Source organism: Giraffa tippelskirchi, chromosome 12, assembly GCF_054371585.1.
Source record: "Giraffa tippelskirchi isolate mGirTip1 chromosome 12, T2T-mGirTip1v1.2.pri, whole genome shotgun sequence".
NCBI lineage: Eukaryota > Metazoa > Chordata > Mammalia > Artiodactyla > Giraffidae > Giraffa > Giraffa tippelskirchi.
Window position 1 is genome coordinate 11,939,590 of NC_137286.1, and position 18,982 is coordinate 11,958,571.

The window sequence follows — 18,982 nt, forward strand, 5'->3', positions numbered from 1 at the left end:
TTTTGGCAAACTCCGCTCTTCTTGGGCTGCTGCTCTGTTCTCTGAGAGCTTCTAGAATTCTCCCAGCTATCACAGGACTTTTCTTTCCTTGTTGGGCAGAGGGCACCTCTGATGGGGCGTCATCCTGTCTCCCTTGCTGATTTTTCTCCCTTGCTTGTGCTTCTCTTGCTTGCAGCCCTGGGTCTCATACCTGCCCTGGAAAGGTCTGGAAGGATTTGAAATTCCCCAAGGGTATGCTCTCCTTGGATGTCTGGGGATGGAGGTCCCTTTTGCAAAGCAGGTTCTCCCTTCATTGGATAGCCAGCTTTTGGAAAAGCAAGTCTATGAGTGGGAAGGTAGGCTTCTGTCTAAAACTTATGAATCCAATATTTATCAAGGAAATGACAGTTTTAGAGCTGGGATTTTCTCAGGGTACAGGTTTTAGGTAAAGTTCTTTTATTGTTTAACTTCTATTGTTACTTTTTTCTATAATTTTAGAAGTGTTCGTAGTATCTATGCCCCTTGTCAAAAACTTAGACACTACCAGAAAATAAAAAGAAGCACACATCACTTTACCACTCTGTGTGCACGTGCTAAGTCTCTTCGGTCGTGTCCGATGTTTTGCGACCCTATGGACTGTAGTCCGCCAGGCTTCTCTGACTGTGGGATTCTCCAGGCAAGAATACTGGAGTGGGTTGCCATGCGCTCCTCCAGGGGATCTTCCCCACCCAGGGATCGAACCCACGTTTCTTATATGTCCTGCTTTGGCAGCCTGGTTCTTTACAGCTAGCGCCACCTAAACATTGCAATTCCCTCCATATCTGTTTCTCAGATGCCCAAGTAGTTAAGTGGGCTTAGACGTCCAGTTAACTGGATGCTCTGATGCCTGACAGGCCCTGGAGAGGGTGACGTGGCAGCTCCCCTTTGAGCAGCACTGGGAGGCTTTGCTAGATAAATCCTGAGCTCATCTATTCCACTTCATCAACTGGTTGATTGACCCATGTCTACATCAGGCATCTTTATGCCAGACCTTGGAATGCTGGCAACTGTTTTGTTTTGCTTTTTAATTGAAAAATTACATTTCTCTAGTTTGGGGGTGTGCTTAGAGGCACATGGCATAAAACTCAAGCAATGCATGAGGCTGCACAGTGAGAAGGAAGTCTCCTTCCCTTACCTCTCAGGCACCTTTGTCCTTGCTCTTGACCAGAGGCCGGACCGTTTTCTGGTTCTTCTCTCACATTCGTTCTGCATGGGCACAAGCATGCCTTTTGGTCCAGGATGTTGTTCTGAACTTAAGTCACCGTGTGCGGCCCACAGGGTTTGCATCTTACTTTCCGATAGCAGTATCTGGGAGAGAATGCAGGCCTTACGGGGCCTGGAGCACTTCCTCGTTCTTTTAAACTGCTGCATAGTATTCCTTTGACCACATGCCATTTGTTAGTGGCCCCTCTTGGGGGGTTTAGGTGCTGCGGGCTTTTGCTGTCTTAGGCAGTGAGGCAGTTAACATTTACACCCCCAAACTCTTTGCTTGTCCAAGTATGTCTGTGGGGCGGGGCCGTGGAGCTGAGGTTTTCAGGAGGAGCAGTTTGCTCAGTTGCTTTGTCTTCCCTTCTCCCACTCCCGTCTCCCTTCCTCTTTCTCCCCCTCCTCCCACTTCTCCTTTGGTGTCACAGTTTAATTTCTGAACTTTCTGGTTAGGACCAGATTTCAGGAGCCTGCTGCTTGGGAAACAGGGCTGTTGATACCTTTGTTCTGCAGAAATTCCAGGTGCAGAAGTCTGAATCCCGGCAGGCTTAGACCTTGTTCTCCCTACAGAGAGTGAGGCATCCCACCACTGTAGGGACATGGTTTTCTGCTCACCTCCTTCGGCACCCCCCGCCCCGTTACACTGAGGCCCTGGGGCACGGAGATGAGGCTTGCCCTCTTGGTGCCTCTGAACCAGCTGCACCGTGACCGCGCGGTGTGGGGAGCCTGGCTGCTCTCTGGAGGCTGCTGGGTCTCAGCTTGCCGGTCAGAGTAATGGGCGATCACTGTGGAAGGCGCTGCAAGCGCTCAGTGGGCCTTCCTTCCTCACACCGTGAGCGTGTCTGGTGTACGTGTGGCTGGGTACGCGTGGAAAGGGGAGCCGAGCCCCCTCTTCTCTGCCAGAAGAGCCGTTTATCCTGCTTCTGACGCTTTGAACTGCGGAAAAACTGCACCAGCTCCTGGAGCTCAGCCCCACTTGAGGTTTTCAGTCCTCAAGACCGCTTTTTTTGTCGTTTGTTCTTTCATTTTATGTGTTCCATCTGTTTTCAAAGTTGGAGTCCTGTTTGTTTTTTAGGACAGGGGAGGAGGGTGGGAACCGCCTGGGCCGTGTGATGTGGATGGATTGGAAGTGACCGCAGCAGCTGGCTTCCTACGGACGTGAGAGCCGCGCTCTGGGGGAATCTGGATGTGGAGAGAATCGCTCGGAGGGAGAAGCCGGGCCGGGCCGGTGCCCGGCAGAAACCCTGTCCACCTGGCGCGGGTCACGTGCACAGGAGCCCGTCTCCTCTAGGCTGTCCATCTGTCTGGAGTCTCGTCACCTGAGGCTTCTTTCTCCCTCAGCTGTTGGAGGTTTCCATCCAGGCTGGGGGCAGGGGCTGAGCCAGGGCGAGGAGACGCGGAGCCTAGCCTGGCCAGTCACAGTCCTGTGACAAGTGACGGTGGCAAGTTACTGTTCCCGGTGACCCCAGGGGGCCAGGACTGTCGGGGGTGGAAGCGGGGATGCTGGGACTCAGAAAGGAACAGCGCGGGTTGCGAGCCGATGCCTGGAGGTGGCGCAGGTTCCGAGTGACGCCATCCGTTCCCCTCCTGTGGGCCGTGGTGGCCCAGGGCGGTGCTGCCGTGTCCAGCCCGACCCCTCATGAAATCAGGGAGACAGATGGACTTCGGCTGCCATTCGTTCCAGGACTGCAGAGCAGCTGGCAGTGGGGACCCCGAAAGCATCAGCCGCTGTGATTTTCAGCTGGGGTTCCTCGGGGCCCTGGGTCCTGGGAGGTGTTGAAGGTGGAGGGGGTGGGCGGCAGGCATGTCCCGCCGTGTGACTCGGTCACCCCTCTGCTGCATCTTACCGTCTCACGTGGTGGCCTCCTTGTGCATTTCCGCTCGGTGCCCGGTGCTCGGAAGGTGCTGGGCAACGCTTGTGGGAGCCGTTAAATGACAGATGCCAGGATTGGCAGGTGTCACCTCTGCTGTGCTGGGTGAGGTGATGGGTACGCATCACCTGGCCCAGAGGTTTCCCCAGGGCTCTGTGCCTCCCTCAGGCACTGAACCCCTTGGCGACCCGAGCCATGGCTCTTTCATTTGTGTTGTCCCCTGCGGGCCAGGCTGGGCGCAGGAACTGACCTCATGTGTTGAAGTTCAGGGGGCGTCTGGATGCCGGGCGGGTGCAGTTAGTGAACTTGACCCCGACCCTGCTCCAAGGAGGCAGTGTGGGTGAAGGAACCACATCCTGGCCTTGCCTTGGTCACAGCCTCCTCTGAGTATCAGGGGGGTGTGGGATGGGGGCCCCCAGCCTCTCTTCTCAGGAAAGTGCACACAGGCCTGGCTGTTGGGTTGTCTGTGGTCCACATGTGCTCTGCCCCCGCCAGGTGACAACCTATTGCTGCTCCATAACCACGGACTGGGAAGGAAGGGTGCCCCGAGTTCACCCTGCGTGCATGGGTGGGAAGAGGGCATCGTGAGTCAGGGAAGACTTCCTGGGAGGGTGTCTGTCAGAGCTGAGTCCGAAGGGCTGGGATGGAGAGTCTGGCCTGAGGCTTAGAGATGCCAGCTGATCCTGTGTGCCCTGAACCGCTTGCAATAAGGAGTGTGGGCGGGAGAGTCAACAGGGAGCCTTTGTGTGCTTCTGTGGGGACCCGGACCCCAACCCTGGCTCTATGGGGTGGGGTGAGTCAGGGCATGCGGTCCTGGACTGTGCGGGAGACGTCGGGGGGTGGGGGGACAAGGTCCAGGCCTGGGAGGGTACTGGTGAGGATGGGGTTGGTTGAACCAGGGTCAGAGGGTGGGTGGGGTGTCAGCGGGGCTGAGATGGCCAGTGGTGGACGAGCAGCGGGCAGGACTGGAGGGCCTGGGGGCCTGGTCCTTGTGGGAGGGTGGGTGGGCTGGAGTGGGACGGGCTGAGGCAGGCCTGGGGGTGCCCGGGAGGGAGTGGGGTTGGGTGGTTGGCTTAAGGCCATCGGTGTGGGGAGGGTCTTCTTGGAGTGGTTCAGGCTGGAGCTGTGCCCATGAAGCCCGGGCCCCGGGATTGGAGTGGGGGACGGCTGGCGGTGGGCCAGATGGGCAGATGCCAGCCAGCTTCCTCTGGGCACCCAGCACTCTCTTTCAGCCAGAAGGTGGCTCTGAGGACTGGCTGGGGGTTCGTAAACGTCCCCCTCGAGAGCGAAGTCGTCCTGGGGACCACGGCCTGAGACGTGCAGCCACCGCCCTGCCTCCAGCTAGCTGGCTGTGGTGGAGGTGCTGGAAGGGTACTTACTCCCTGCCCGAGTAACCTGTGTTTTCTTTGTTTTTCTCCACAGGAAGCGAGGCATAGAAGTCGTGCAGGTGAGTACAGACCGTGCCCTTGCCGTCGTGCAGGTGGAAGGGCCTGCAGCACTTAGCTTTCCCGCTCTCGGAGGGGTCTGGGCACTTGGCCTCTCTCCACCTGCTCTTGTTTTAACTTCTCTTTCTGTGGAATCGACGTGATTGCTGCCCAGGGCGGACAGGAGTTGGGGCTGGTGGTCCGGCGGGGTCGAGGAACTGCTGTGCTTTGTCGGTAGGGGAGCGGTGGGACCCTGGGTCTGGGTGGGCAGGGTGAGGGGGCATAGCCCCACGTCCCAGTCCTGGGTGCTGTTGTGGCCTGTCTGTGCCATCCTCAGGGGAACTCCAGCCTCAGGTGTCTGCCTCCGCTGTTAGCCCTCTGGGGATGAGCCTTCTCCTACCTGGGCCATTCTTGTATCATGACCCATGTGGTGTCATCTCCGTGGACCTCTCTTCTCCCTGCCCCACGGCGTGTCCCTTCCCCCTTGTCACCTCTTCTCTGCTCTCAGTGGCCGCATCTGATCTTCCCGATGTTCCCCTGGCCCCTGGGGCGTGAACTGAGTCAGCAGGAACTCCTGACCCCCGTGTGGCCTCTCTTTGGGTTGGACGTAGATCACGAGCTCATTGGGGCTTCCCTGATGGCTCCGCGGTTAAGAACCTGCCTGTAATGCAGGATTCGTAGGAGATGCCGGTTCGATTCTTGGGTCAGGAAGATCTTCTGGGGGAGGAGATGGCAACCCACTCCAGTATTCTTGCCTGGAGAACCCCATGGACAGAGGAGCCTGGCGGGCTACCGTCCCTGGTGTTGCAAAGAGTTGGACATGACTGAGCACACACACCTACACACACATGAGATGAACTCATTAGCTGGGGAAGGAAGGAGAGTTGGAGAGAGAAGCTCTCCTGGGGTGTGGAGCTTGCCCTGTGGGTCCCAAGTAGATGACAAGCTCAGACAGCAGCAGTGATGCCAGGAGGCTGGGTCTGTCTGAGAGTGGGGAGGGGTGGGGAGGGTGGGGGGGTGGGGACACCCCAGGGGAGCCCGCTGGCCAGCTCCGTTTGTCCTGGCAGTCATGACTCATGGGGGGATAAGAAGGGGGCCATTTCTCTCTGCGTGGACGTGAAGATGCCCTCAGACCCTTCGTGAGGGGCAGGCTGTGATGTTTGCACCAGAGGTTCTGCCTGGTACCTAACAGGTACTTGGTGAGTCCCGAGGGTGTCCTGGTTGTGCTCCCTGTCCCTGCCCAGGGTGAGTCTGCCTGTGTGTGCAGCTTGGCCGGCGGCCCGTCTTCCACCTGGGGCTGCAGAGAGGGGAACCCAGACTAGGGCTGCATCAGGGCTGATGGGAGCCTGCCCACCTGCTAGAATATCTGAGGAAGGCTTTTATACAGCCTGCTGAGAAGTTCTCAGAATCCACCTTGTTAGCTTCGGCCCCCCTCCCCCTCCCCACACCTGGCAGATTCAGGGGATGGTGCCCTCAAGCTGCTCTGCCCCTGGGACCCACAAGGTGTGGATGGTCGGTGGGGTGGGGCTGGGTGCCTCTGGCCACTGTGGTGGCCGGCTGCTGAATTCTTCCTCCTGGCCTCCCTCTTCATAGCTTGTGGGTTGAACTTGTCACCCCGAGGCTGAGGTTTGTTTTGGAAGAGGAGGTAGTTTCTGGAAGCTTCTCAGCAGCTGTGTATTTTTCACCCTGCCTCATCTTGGCTCTGCTGTTCTGTGATCTGCGCTGAACTCTTCTGTGGACCTCAGTTGCTCCATCCATCAAAAGGGGGAGGTCCAAAGGATAACTCAAAAGTATGCTTTCAGCGCCATTTCTGATTGATTAGTAGTGGCTGCCTGGAGGGTTTTGAAATCTGTGAATGGCTGAGGACAAGGGTGGATTGGTAATGCCTGCCTGGGGTCCAGCAGTGGGCAGAGCAGGTGCAGCTGTACTCATGTCCTTCTGGAGCTAGGTATCTCCTGCTCCAGGACGCTTTGGCTCAATTTCATCTCTTAGTCGTCTTTGATGGTTTCCTTGGAAGCCCCCTGATCCTTTGTAGATGCTGCTGTACTCACCACCAAAACCTAGACCTGTAGTTGAAGCTATAGCTGGAGGTCACCGTGAAGGGCCAGGTACTTCCTGGAGGTTAGCTACAGTCTCCATCAGGGTCCACGGGGAAATTTCTCTTGGGAGCTGTTTTTAGAGGCAATGAATTCATGTGCTCACGAACAGTCGCTGCTTAAAAGGTGAAGAAGCAGGCTCTGTTCCCAGTACCTTGTCCCTGTTCACACCAGATTCCAGACTATAACCCAGTGTGATGCCACCCCTCCCATAGGAGGGGACAGGAAGGGGAGGGAGGAGGGAGCCCCTGGAGCTTCACGATGTGAGGGCCAACCCGGGGGTCAGTGTGTTCGCTTTGCATGGCTTCCCGGGAAGACCAAGACCTTTAATCCAGTTAGTCTCTGGGTGGAAAGGGAAACTGGAGCCATTGTTTTAGGATGTACCAGGCAGAAGAAGAGTTGTGAAATCTTTCTTGATGGGTCTGCTGTTCATTTGGGCAATGACTTGGAGGAAGTGGCGGCTGGGGACCAGCATGAAGGCAGGCTGGATGCTTTCCACGCCAGCGTCTAAAAATAAAACCCACCACGACGCCTCTCTGTTCACCTCCTCCTGGCATCCCTGCATGTTTGGAGAACTTGAAATTTCAGGACAGAGAGTAAAAACGTTTTGAAGAAATTGGAAACCAAGCCACTTGGCCTTTTTTTTTTTTTTTGTCAAAATCAGCCAAGCCTCTGTGCACCAGACCCCAGGCTGGTGGGCCCCTGGATGCTGGCGATGGGCGTTTGCCAGTCACTGGGTGGCAGTGATTGAGTAGGAAGGAGCAGAGTAAGCATGCCACAGCTGCCACTCAGTATTTCGTGTGTCAGGCGCTCTGAAGGGCACGGTCCCATTTTGTGCAGCCACTCAGTGATGTGAATGGTGTTTTCATGTCCATTTTAGAGATTAGGAAACAGGCTCAGAATTTTCCCCTCGAGGAACTCAATTGGTTAAGTTTGTGGAGTTGAATTTGAGTGTGGTTGATTTGTCTGTAAAGCCCATGGTTTTTCTGATGACTGTGTCTCTCCTGCATGTTTATAGATTGCTCTGTTTACTACATGCTTTCATACCTGTTGTTACTTGGGCTTTGGCTCCTGTTAATATTTAAAAAAAAAAAGGAAGTTGGGACCTGGGTTCAGGAACCAAGACTGTAAAATGGTGGTGAGACTCGCAGTGTGTGTCCTGGTCACAAGAGTTGTTCTTCCTGCTGTTGAACAGCAGTAGTAACACTATGAGAGCTAGCACTTATTGGGCACCACTGTCTACCAGGCAGTGATGCCATTTGCTGGAAGGAAGCTTTTGTGTGTGTGACCTCTCCAAGGCGGGGGTGGGAACAAGGCTGATGAAAGTTAGCCTTGCAGACCCTCAGCCTCCTCATCTGTTCATTCCCACAGCTAATCTCATGGCTTTTGGTTCTTCCACGTTTCAGCCAACACTCTGTATCCTCTGTCTTTTCAATTTTAGACATTTCAGTATGTGCACATCGGTATCACATTGTGATTTCCATTTTCATCTCCCTCAAAATTAATGACGCTCAATGCTTCTTCATGTCCTTCTTGTCCATCCGTATATCTTCTGTGAAGTGTCTATTCAAATCTTTTGCTCACTTAAAAGTTTTTTTTTTTTTAATTAAACTTTAGGAACTCTTTCTATATTCTAGGTACAAGTCCTTAGATGCAAAAAAAAAAAAAAAATTTTGACAAAGTCCAGCATCTACTCAGCATAAAATCCTAACCAGTCTAGTGGAAGGAAACTTCCCCAGTCTGATAAAGGGCATTGTGCAAAAATTCTACAGCTCATGTCATATGTAATGGTGAAAAAATAAACTTTTTTCCCTGGGTTGGGAATGGTGAAAAAACATTTTTCCCCAGGTTGGGAAGATCCCCTGGAGAAGGAAATGGCATTCTTGCCTGGAGAATTCCATGGACAGAGGAGCCTGGCAAGCTACAGTCCATGGGATCACAAAGACTCGGACACGACTGAGCAGCTGACACTTTCACTACTTATATCCAGTATTATATTAGAGGTCCTAACTAGTGCAGTAAGGACAAGAAAAGAAACAAATGGCATCCAGATTGGAAAAAAAAATTGAGTTTTGATAATAAATTACTGTAATTCTTGCCATATAATTCTGAAGGAATTCAGAGCATTTGCTATGGTAAATCTCTTTCCATCTTTCTATTTATTTGACTAGGTGGTTTCAGCACTATAAAATTTGAAAAATGGAGATTGAATTGATAATAAACTCTGCTTTATTCTGGCAGTAGGTAATAGTCATCTGTGGTTTTGTGAAATAATTTAAAAGCATTACCATTCATCTCTTCTAAGATTTATTTCTAATAAAGTTTAATTTTTGTGATTATTACCTATATAGATTTATATTTCTGCTGTATTGATCAATTATGTGCTAATAGTAGTTGTAATAATAATTCAATCCAGAAGAAAAATTTTAACACTTAGAGCTTTATGGTTACATGTTATTAAAAAATTGACATTTATATGCATTTTTCTTTTTTGCCTCATAGTATGTTAGACTAATCAATGAAAAAGACCTTCAAACATGAAATACACCAATAGTAGAAATGTCTCAGGGATGTGGATTGGAAATTGGAGTTTGAGGAGGCAGAAGGAGCCTTGCTATCTTTCCAAGTGTTTAAGAAGCGTCCAATTCTGTAATTTTAAGATGGATGATGGTGGATCCTGAATTGCTATGGTATTTAGAATTCCATTGGGTCCATTTGAAAGAGACACAGTAACAGTTTTATTTTGAAATGTTAATATTTACAATATGTTGGAAATTACATCCTCTACAAGTATTTAAACTTACGATGAGAAATTTAGATGTCAGCTTGAAAATGTGCAAATAGATACAGAATTTTAAACATTTATTTTGGGGGGTTTGGATTGAAGGCTCATGCTTTAGAGTGTTACCCCGTTTGCTTCCCAGAACCAGGCCCCGAGGCGGACACAGCCCCAGAGAGGGGGGTCAGCAGCCCGGCTCTCAGGCCATCAGTGCCCCTGCCCCAAGGGGGCCACTCAGACCTTGGGGCCCGGGCCTCCGCTGAGACTTAGAAAGGCCTTGGCAGTGGGCTCGTCTGCAGGCTAACTGGCCTCCCCTGACATGGGTCTGTTAGGCCAAGAGATGCTTGATAATAATGAACACCTGCCGTTACCTGCTCAGGAAGCCTGAGAAGGCTGAGGAGAGTCCGAGTCCAGCAGGGCTGGGAGGACTGGGAGTCCTGCCCTGCGATCAGTGCTGGCACTCGGCTAGAGCACAGGTGGGAGAGTGGGACAAGAGGCCGGCCGCCCCCGTGTCCTCGGGGGGTGCCTGTCGTGATGGTGATGGTCGCAGGTCCCTGTTGGTCTCAGTTTTCCCCTCTGTACTGTTGTAACGAGGGCACTGGGTGCACAGACCCGTTGACGCCTCCATTTCAGGCGTTGACAGTTGGCCTCACAGAACCAATGAGGGTGAAGTGAAGTGAAAGTCTCTCAGTCGTGTCTGACTCTTTGCGACCCCTTGGACTATACAGTCCATGGAATTCTCCAGGCCAGAATACTGGAGCGGGTAGCCTTTCCCTTCTCCAGGGCATCTTCCCAACCCAGGGATCGAACCCAGGTCTCCTGCGTTGCAGGCAGGTTCTTTACCAGTTGAGCCACAGGGGAAGCCCCAGTGAGTGTGAGGGTCCCTCATAGTCGGCAAATGCTGGTTAGGAAGACTGCCCCTCCCCCTGCCCCTTGCAACAGGATTCAGCAAACTGTTCCTTGCTGGGTCCCAGGCTGTAGGTGCTGGGGACTCGCATGGGCCCAGGCCACATCCCTTCAGCTCTCTGAAGCCTACCATTGGCATTCAGACCCAAAGAGGGTAGGGATCATGGGCACAGGCATGGAGGACGGTCCTTACCCCACTTCTGTAAATCAGGACGGCTTCCTGGAGGAAGATTGTGAGCCTGGCTAGTGGCGATGAGCCTCGTCCACCTGACAGAGCCTGGCTGAGAGGTAGGGTTAAGCCCACAGCCCCTTCTGCTCCTGAAACACCTAGGTGTTGAGTGACCTAGGGCTGAGCACAGCACGTTATCATGGCCTTTCCACCCAGAGAACATGCCGCGACACTGGAGTCATCTGTGGCCTGGGGCTAAAACGTCAGTCTTGCAGACGCCCTTCCAGGGAACATTTTTCACTCTGACCTGATCCACGGGGAAGACTTGGGAGGGAAGCCGGTGAGTTTTCCTTCCCTGGACCCCACCTCCCTTTTCAAGGGCAACCCTGAATTTAGTGGAAGAAGATTTGGTGGGAATATCGTGCCAATGTGGTCCCACCCGCCTTCAGCCTCAGCACCCTCAGGAAAATGTATTTTTGCATCCCACCGTCTGCCCCGCCAGGTTCCGAGGGCTGTCTTTCACCAGTTATTTTCAAAGTGCTGGGGGTAGCAGGAGATGGCTGTTAGAGGAGAGGGGTTGGAGTCATATTTTAAAATGCAAATGAGCAAGCTGTAAGCATGAGAAGTACAGTTGCTGATTCTAGATTCATGGTCCTCCTTCCAAATTCCTTGAGAATTCAGACATTACGAAACCGCCCCCCGTCTCTGGAGTAGCCACTGTTTCTCAAGCAGGTTGAGGAAGTAAATATGTTTTCCCAGCTTGCAGGAGTGAAGGGCGGGCGGCAGGTTCTTCCTGGAGGTTTCTCCCGAGTTGTTGCTGCTTGAGATGTTGGAGCTCTTTGTGGGTTCCTTTCCCTTTGTCTGCACAAACCGTTCAGGGCAGGAGGTTGGGTGGCAGAAGATGAAGCAGAAAGAGTAAGAAAGAAAGATAGATGCCAAGAGCAGGCCATGTGCCCAGGGCACGTGGAGGACTGGGTGCTGGGCATCTGGAGTTGAAGGGGTACCGTGACAGTGGCCCCAAGCTCATGGGCAAGCCTGGAGGGTGGGAGGACTTTGTGCCTTCATGGGGGCCTGTGAGGACACGGAGGGCAGTGGGCATGGTAAGAGGGGAGTGGGCAGGGGTGGGGAAGGCCTTACGGGGAAGTTGAGGCTTCTGGATACAGGATAAACCAGGCGCTGGTGTGGGTGGGGAGGTAAGGTATTTGAATGCCATTGCAGGCAGGGAGCACAGTCTGTACAAGGAGCCTGGGGCTGGGAGAGGGGGTCATTTGTCTGCTGGCGGAGTGATTTGGAAGCGCCGAGGCCTTGGCTGCGAAGGAGTTGGCAAGCTGTTAGGTCAGAGAGGGTTGGTAGGGCCACACCACAGGAGAGCCAGGTAAGCTGTTTGTGGGCTGCTGGGTCAGGGGGGCATCAAAGGGCTTCTCCGTGGGAGAGGTGATGGGGGAGGATCCCACCGGGAGGACTCATGGTGGAAGTGGGGATTAGACATGACCAGACTGGAGGGGGAAGAGCTGGGTCTTCTGGTCAGAGGCTGGGGCCAGGGCTTATCGGGGGTGCTGGGGTCCGGCCAGAACAGATGCAGTAGTGGATGGCACAGGAGACAGATGGCAGGGTGTGGTGCCTGGGTGGGTGTGTGGGGGTGCCAGAGAGTGAGGGGTCAGTCCTCAGACTGGGGGGGGTGTGGGTGGTGCAGGAGGCGGAGCTGTGGGGAGGGTTGCTGGTTCAGACAGTTGTGCTCAATGCAGCCGGCTCAGGTCGGCAGCCCCTCTCCCACAGAGAGCTGGGGGGCCACATGGCTGAGGGAGTGGTGTGCTTGCCTCCAAGGATTAGAGATGTGGAATTCTCCATTCAGCTTTAAAAAAAAAAGTATGAAATTTAGTTAATATTTTCACATGATTTGTGATTCACATGATTCAAAAATCATTTTAAAAAGCATGGAGTTAAAGGTGTCCAATGATTAATCCCTAGCTGGGTTCCCTTCGCCACCCACACTCTATCCAGGGTGGCCCAGCTGGCTGACCTTGACGCCTCCTGGTTTTATTTCCAGGTAATTGGGGCCCAGGTAGGGTTGGACACCTGTGAACATCCTTCCTTCCACCTGTTCCCTCTATTGGGTCCTCTGGAGCCCGTGTAAAGGGTGTGGGGAATATCGGTTGCCTTGGTATTTCTTGGAGTCCTGACATCCTGGGAGAGCCCAGGGCAGCCAGCTAGCCAGCTCCTCATGAGCAGGGACTTCCTGAAGGCCACCTGAGTATGACCCCGACCTCTGACAACAGACCCCAGCACCTCTGGGGACGGTGGCCATGGGACTGGGAAGTTGGTTCTGCTCAGAATGTTTCCACATGGCCATTTGGGTCCGTTATTGGGATACATGTGGTGCTGGAGAAGACTCTTGAGAGTCCCTTGGACAGCAAGGAGATCAAACCAGTCAGTCCTAAAGGAAATCAGTCCTGAATATTCATTGAACGGACTGATGATGAAGCTGAAGCTCCAATACTTGGACCGCTTGATGCGAAGAACCAACTCATTGGAAAAGATCCTGATACTGGGAAAGATTGAAGGCAGGAGGAGGAGGGGATGACAGAGGATGAGATGGTTGGGTGACATCACCTACTCAATGGACAGGAGTTTGAGCAAGCTCTGGGAGTTGGTGAAGGACAGGGGAGCCTGGCGTGTTGCAGTTCATGGGGTTGCAAAGAGTCGGACATGACCTAGCAACTGAACAGACTGCAATTATTCTTGGCTGAGTGCAAACTCCCGTGGAGCCCAGAGGTCTGGGTCTGAGTTGCCGTTAGTCTGTTTTCTGACTGTGTCTGATCTCACTTTCCTCATCTTTGGAATGGGATGACCCTTAGCACACAGGACCTAAGACGCCTAGTAGAAGCTCAAGGATTATAGACTTATTTTCCCTCATCCTTGAGGGAATGGTGTGGTTTGTGTGTGTGTGTGGTGGGGATACGGCTAGATGTGAAGCTGTGCTGCTTAGAAAAATATGTTGTCTTGTGCGAAAGCATGGGATTTTTGTCCCCTCGCCTAAGTTAACACTTTTGGGTTTCTAGCTATTGTGGATTTTTAACTTAATTCCTTTTTAAAAGAGAGATTTTGTTGTTAAAAATTTGAGACACAGATATTTGTGTCATTTTCAGAACACTGAAAATTATTTGTATTCTCATTTTACTTAACATACATTTAACGAATGGAGTTAGACACATTTATCTGTAAGCATGATTATCAGAAGTGTTTTTTTAATATATAATCACGATACACGGGGCTGGGGAAGCATGTGTTGGGGTCTGAGCTTGTCAGATGTTTTTAGTAGCATGAAACAGAGACCACATTTTGGAGTGCAGCGTGGGAAAATGTTCACAAGTCGATATAAGTGCTGTCAATGTCTGCTGAATGGTTTCAGTTCTGCCAGTTTTATTTTTATTCTTGAGCTTTTCAGGCTTGCTGTTACAAATAGAAACCATCTCCGGCATCAGAGCAGTCCTGTGTGGCTTCAGAGGGCTGTGAACCTCAGTTCTGGGGTGTTCTTTCCTGGCCTTTGACTCGCTGAGTCAACTTGCGTAAGTCCTTTAAATAGAAAGCACTCCGGTCAGGGAAGTTGGGCTCTGGAGGAGCCTGGCCCCTCCACACCGCTCCACGAGTCGGGGTTCCATCTCTTGGCCCCTCTGCTGTTGGCTGTCTTTCTTTCTGATTTCTCTGGCCACCTTGGGGGTGTAACAAGCACATAAAAGCAAAGAGAAGGAAGGAGGAACATGGGGAAATAGGAAGGAGTTAAAAGGGTTAGAGAGAGCCAGAAGCTAAGATTCCACTTTGAAAGTAGCCTCCTGTTTCGAGGTTGTTCTGGTGTGAAGTTGTCTATAGAGTGTTACTCAAAAGTGTGATCCACCAGCCATTGCCCAGGGTTGGGTTAGCGTGCCAGCCTGAAGCTGCTGAACCCGAATCCGCATCCCTTGTTGAGCAGGCTGCACATTGCAGTTGCGGAAGCTCCAGTGCAAACAGGTGGTGCCCATTTGAGTTGGGGAGGAGGTTCCTCCTGGGGCTGAGACTCTGTGAGATGGTGAATTGATGTGAAGATCCCAGGCGCACAACTGGCTGTAGGAAAGCAGGAGTGGAGACGGACGTTGTCTTCTGCTCAGTTTCATGGATCACAGAGCATCCTTGCATCTAAGAAGCTGGTGTCTCCCTCTCCAGCCCCCTCCCCAGTCTCATGTTTTTGTTTATGGTGTTAGACCTGTTCAGAAGTCACCTTGTGAATGACCCCTTCCCTGCTCCCCCAGCAGACCTCCTTCCCCCAAGCTGGAACTGTCTGTGGACCCGTCTTCCTGGGCCAGACCCTGCCGTCTCTGAGAAGGGCAGCCCCGGGCCCTGTGTGTGCTCTGGGTTTGCTGAACTGAGCTGAGAACTTGCTATTAGGGAAAACTCACATGACCTAGGGAGAAGGCAATGGCACCCCACTCCAGCACTCTTGCCTGGAAAACCCCATGGACCGAGGAGCCTGGTAGGCTGCAGTCCATGGGGTCGCTAAGAGTTGGACACGACTGAGCGACTTCACTTTCACTTTTCCCTTTCATGCATTGGAGAAGGAAATGGCAACCCACTCCAGTATTCTTGCCTGGAGAATCCCAGGGACGGGGGAGCCTGGTGGGCTGCCGTCTATGGGGTCGCACGGTCGGACACGACTGAAGCGACTTAACAGCAGCAGCACATGACCTAGCAGACTAGGGAGGGGAGTACAGGGCATCTTTGTGTACCTGTTGCTCAGCTTGGTGTCCATGACCACCTGGCCAGTGTCACTTCCTGGAGACCTTGTTCCCCACTGGATGATCTGAAGCCAGTCTCATCATTCTGTCAACTCATCCGTGAATGTGTCTCTGCAAAGTAAGGACCAGCCCTTATTCTTAACCTCTGGGCGGGCCGTTCTGGGGTGGGTTGGGGCGCTGCCCGGTGATGGGTCTGGCGCCTGCACTGTGGCAGTTCCCTGGCCTCTGGGAGGCAAGTGAGGGGCAGCGCTATCTTCCTTCTGACATCTGGGCCGAGGGTGACTGTTAGAAACCTGAGACATGGGATTTCCCTGGCAGTCCAGTGGTTAAGATTTTGCCTTCTAATACAGGGGGTTTGGGTTCAATCCCTGGTTGGGGAGCTAAGATTCCACATGCCTTGTGGCCCTAAAAAAACAAAACATAAAACAGAAGCAGTATTTTAACACATTCAATAAAGACTTTAAAAATGATCCACATCAAAAAAAAAAAAAAAAGTCTGGCATGTGTGTGAATTGATTGGGTCCCAGGAATTGTTCAAATTGGTGCCTCCCTAGGAGTGTTCATTATAAGAGAGTGAGAAAGTGAAAAGAAAGTGAAAGTCGCTCAATTGTGTCCAACTCTTTGCAACCCTATGGGGACTGTAGCCCACCAGGCTCCTCTGTCTGTGGAATTTCCCAGACAAGAATACTGGAGTAGATTGCCATTTCCTTCTCCAGGGCATTTTCCCAAATGAGGGGTTGAACCCACGTCTCCTGCATTGCAGGCGGATTCTTTACTGTCTGAGCCACCAGGGTGGGGGAGTTGTTCAAAGCAATGTGGACACAGCGTCACTGTGTTCTGGGAAGTTCTCTCAGCGCTTACGTATGTTAACTAATTTAATCCCTACAACAATCCAGAGAAGGACTGTTATTAGCGCTATTATTAACTTTATTTGATGGATAAACTTTTTTTTTTTGGTTTGTTTGTGTTCTGTTTTTGGCTGTGCCTTGCCGCTTGCAGGATCTTAGCTGCATGACTAGGGATTGAACCTGGGCCATGGCAGTGAAAGCCCAGAATCCTAACCACCGGACCACTAGGAAATTCCTAACGGATAAACTTTTATTCTCCATACTTTACAGCTGAGGAAACCGACTCCAGGAGAGCTCACCCCAGCCTCGCAGCTGGCCCAAGGCAGAGCTGAGCTCAGCTCGCTGGCGCTCTGGTCCCTCTGTTAACCTCCACACCCCGCTGCTGGTTGTGCGTATTTTCTGAGACCAGCGCTCCCTTGCAGTTCCTTTGCCCGGTGTCTTGCTCTCTCCTGCACTGATGCGTCTGATGCCCACGTGCTCTTTCTCAGACAAGCCCCATCTCGTCACGGCGTGGCTGCAGTGCCCAGGCTGCAGGGGAAGACCTTTCTTTGGAGGGTCCATGAAGCCCTTGGCGGTTGGTTCCTACTCCAGGACTGGAACCCAGGCCGCACCCTCAGGTACACCCCAGCGCACCCTGTGCAGACCCTTAGCCTGCTCCTCAGTGTATCCTGTCCCGGCAGCCTGCCTTACCCCTCCTCCTGTTTGGTCTCTCGCAGACACCCTTCATCTGTATGACAAGCTCACAGCTACTAGCTCCTCAAAGCCTTCATAGACCACCCCCCCGCGCCCTCCCCCCCAGGCCTAGAGAGCCTCTCCCTCATCTCTGCCCACCTCTGCCCTGTGGTCCCAAACTCGTAGGCACAGAAGCTCCCATTTCATGGCGTAATTACATATCTGGCAGCTTTTCCTTTTCTCCAGAGGCTCCTTAATGCCGTGGACCATGTCTTCTGGGGGCTGTGCCAGCTTGGCACGCAGTCTGGCTTGTAGACACTACTTATCAAGGAATCTTTGGAAGCCAGTGGAAAATAATTCAATAACATAGAAATACGTGAATTAGAAGAATTCCCTATCGTCTTATTCTCCAGAAATAAGCACTGCTAACTATTCCATTTTTTTTTCTCCCTATGTATGCCTATGCTAACTTGCTGTTGCTCAGTCTTCAAGTCGTGTCTGACTCTTTGCAACCCGGTGGACGGCAGCACATCAGGCCTCCCTGTCCCCCACTATCTCCTGGAGTTTGCCCCCCTCCTTTTTTTCTCTTTTCGTTCTCTAACACCTAATTAAAAATCTTTTAATGAGTTTGAAGCTGGGATGTGAACAGTTAATGCACCTTTGAATGGAGGAAGTAGTGTAATAACATATTTGTACACTGTGGAGGGCCCTTCTCCTGGGCTTGATGGTGTGTGAAGGCTGAGGCTGGCTGAGAGGTCTTGGCTTTTTTTTCTTTTTGTTTCTTTTTCCAGTACCAGGCTGCTGTATCACGGAGCACCACTTTGGAAGGTCAGAAAGTACACATAAACCAGAGAATTCCCCCTTACACTCATGAAGCGCTAATTTGTTTTTAATAGTTTGCCATTTTAACTATTCCCAGAAAGAGAAAGCTGGGCTACTTTCATTACTTTCATAGTCTAGGGATGTTCCTGCCTTTTAGTATTCTGTATGCTTCACACTCTGTCTCTTTCCCTGAAGGACAGGTTAGTAAGATCGGATTAAAGCAAGGCTGAGGAACGGAGGAGGATTACTGTTAACTGTCAGGCCTGCTGCTTTGAGGGTACACTGGGTTACTTCTGAGGTTCCTGGTAGTGAGAGCAGGCAAGGAAATGAGATTAGCAGCCAAGGAGGAGGAGAACTCTGAGTCCCTGGGAGGGGGAGTAGAAAACCATGCAGAGGATTGAACCTTCCTTCCTAAAATGTTGAAGAACCTCGTCAGTGTCACAAATAGGAAATTTTTCTCTTGCCCTGGACAGAAAGGGGAATTAAAGAGAAGCAGAAGTTTGGTGGCCTGAGTACATCCTCCAAGAGTCCCTGGTGCAGGGTCATTGTCCTTTTGGGGGGGGGGCTCTCCTGGACCGACTTCCCCACTCCCTCTGCCTGGCCAGTGCCCATTCTCCAGCCCCCTGTCCACCTGCAGCTTCATTCTGGAGCCATCAGGATTGGCATTCAGCTGCCAGTAGCAGGTTGAAAATAACAGTGGCTTAAAATATATTTATTTCAATCTTTTTGGCACCAGGGACCGGTTTTGTGGAAGACAGTTTTTGCACAGACTGGGGGGAGAGGGGGGCGGATGGTTTGGGGTGATTCAAGCACATTCCATTTATTGTGCACTTTATTTCTAATGGGATGCCGCTGCTGATCTGTCAGGAAGTACTGGTCCATGGCCCAGAAGTTGGGGACCCTGGGCTAAAATGAAATATTGGATACAATCCAATGGAAAAATCTGAACAAACTCTTTTGGCCATGTTTATTTCAGCTTCAGTTTACTTATTTCAGTTTATTTCAATACCGTGTTTATTTCTCTCTGTGTCAAAGAAGCTGGATGTAGGAACCTAGGGCTGGTGTGGGGACACCATAAAGTTGTACCGAACCCTTTTCCCTCTGTGCCACACCATCCTCTGCTCTGACTTTTAGGCTCCAGATCACCTCCTTTCTGAAAACGGCTGCTGGGGCTTCCATTCCAGGCTGTAGAAAAGTGGTAGGGGAGTAGGGCACCCCGCCTCGGTGACCTCCACAGAAGTCCCACATTTCACTGCTGCCTACACTGCCTGGGTCAGAAGTGTTCTAACAGGCACTCGATCCTGGTGGCCTTTTTGCTGGGCACGCTGTCACCTTGCATGAAGAGAGTGGGCCTGGATGTTGGGCTGCAGCTAGCTCTGCCAGCACACTCGGGCTCTGGAATTAG

General features: G+C 52.1%; 1 protein-coding gene across 3 annotated transcripts in view; it reads left to right on the plus strand.

Annotated features, from left to right (window-relative positions):
- The window catches only part of ITPK1 (inositol-tetrakisphosphate 1-kinase), a 156,607-nt gene that overhangs the window by 34,592 nt on the left and 103,033 nt on the right, over positions 1 to 18,982 (plus strand). Inside the window, exon 3 of one of the 3 annotated variants that reach the window (XM_081548142.1) lies at positions 4,518 to 4,542. The exons of the other annotated variants lie outside the window; for them this stretch is intronic. Coding sequence (XP_081404268.1) covers positions 4,518 to 4,542 — 25 coding nt within the window. The remainder of the gene's footprint in view (positions 1 to 4,517; positions 4,543 to 18,982) is intronic. 3 annotated transcript variants of the gene reach the window in all.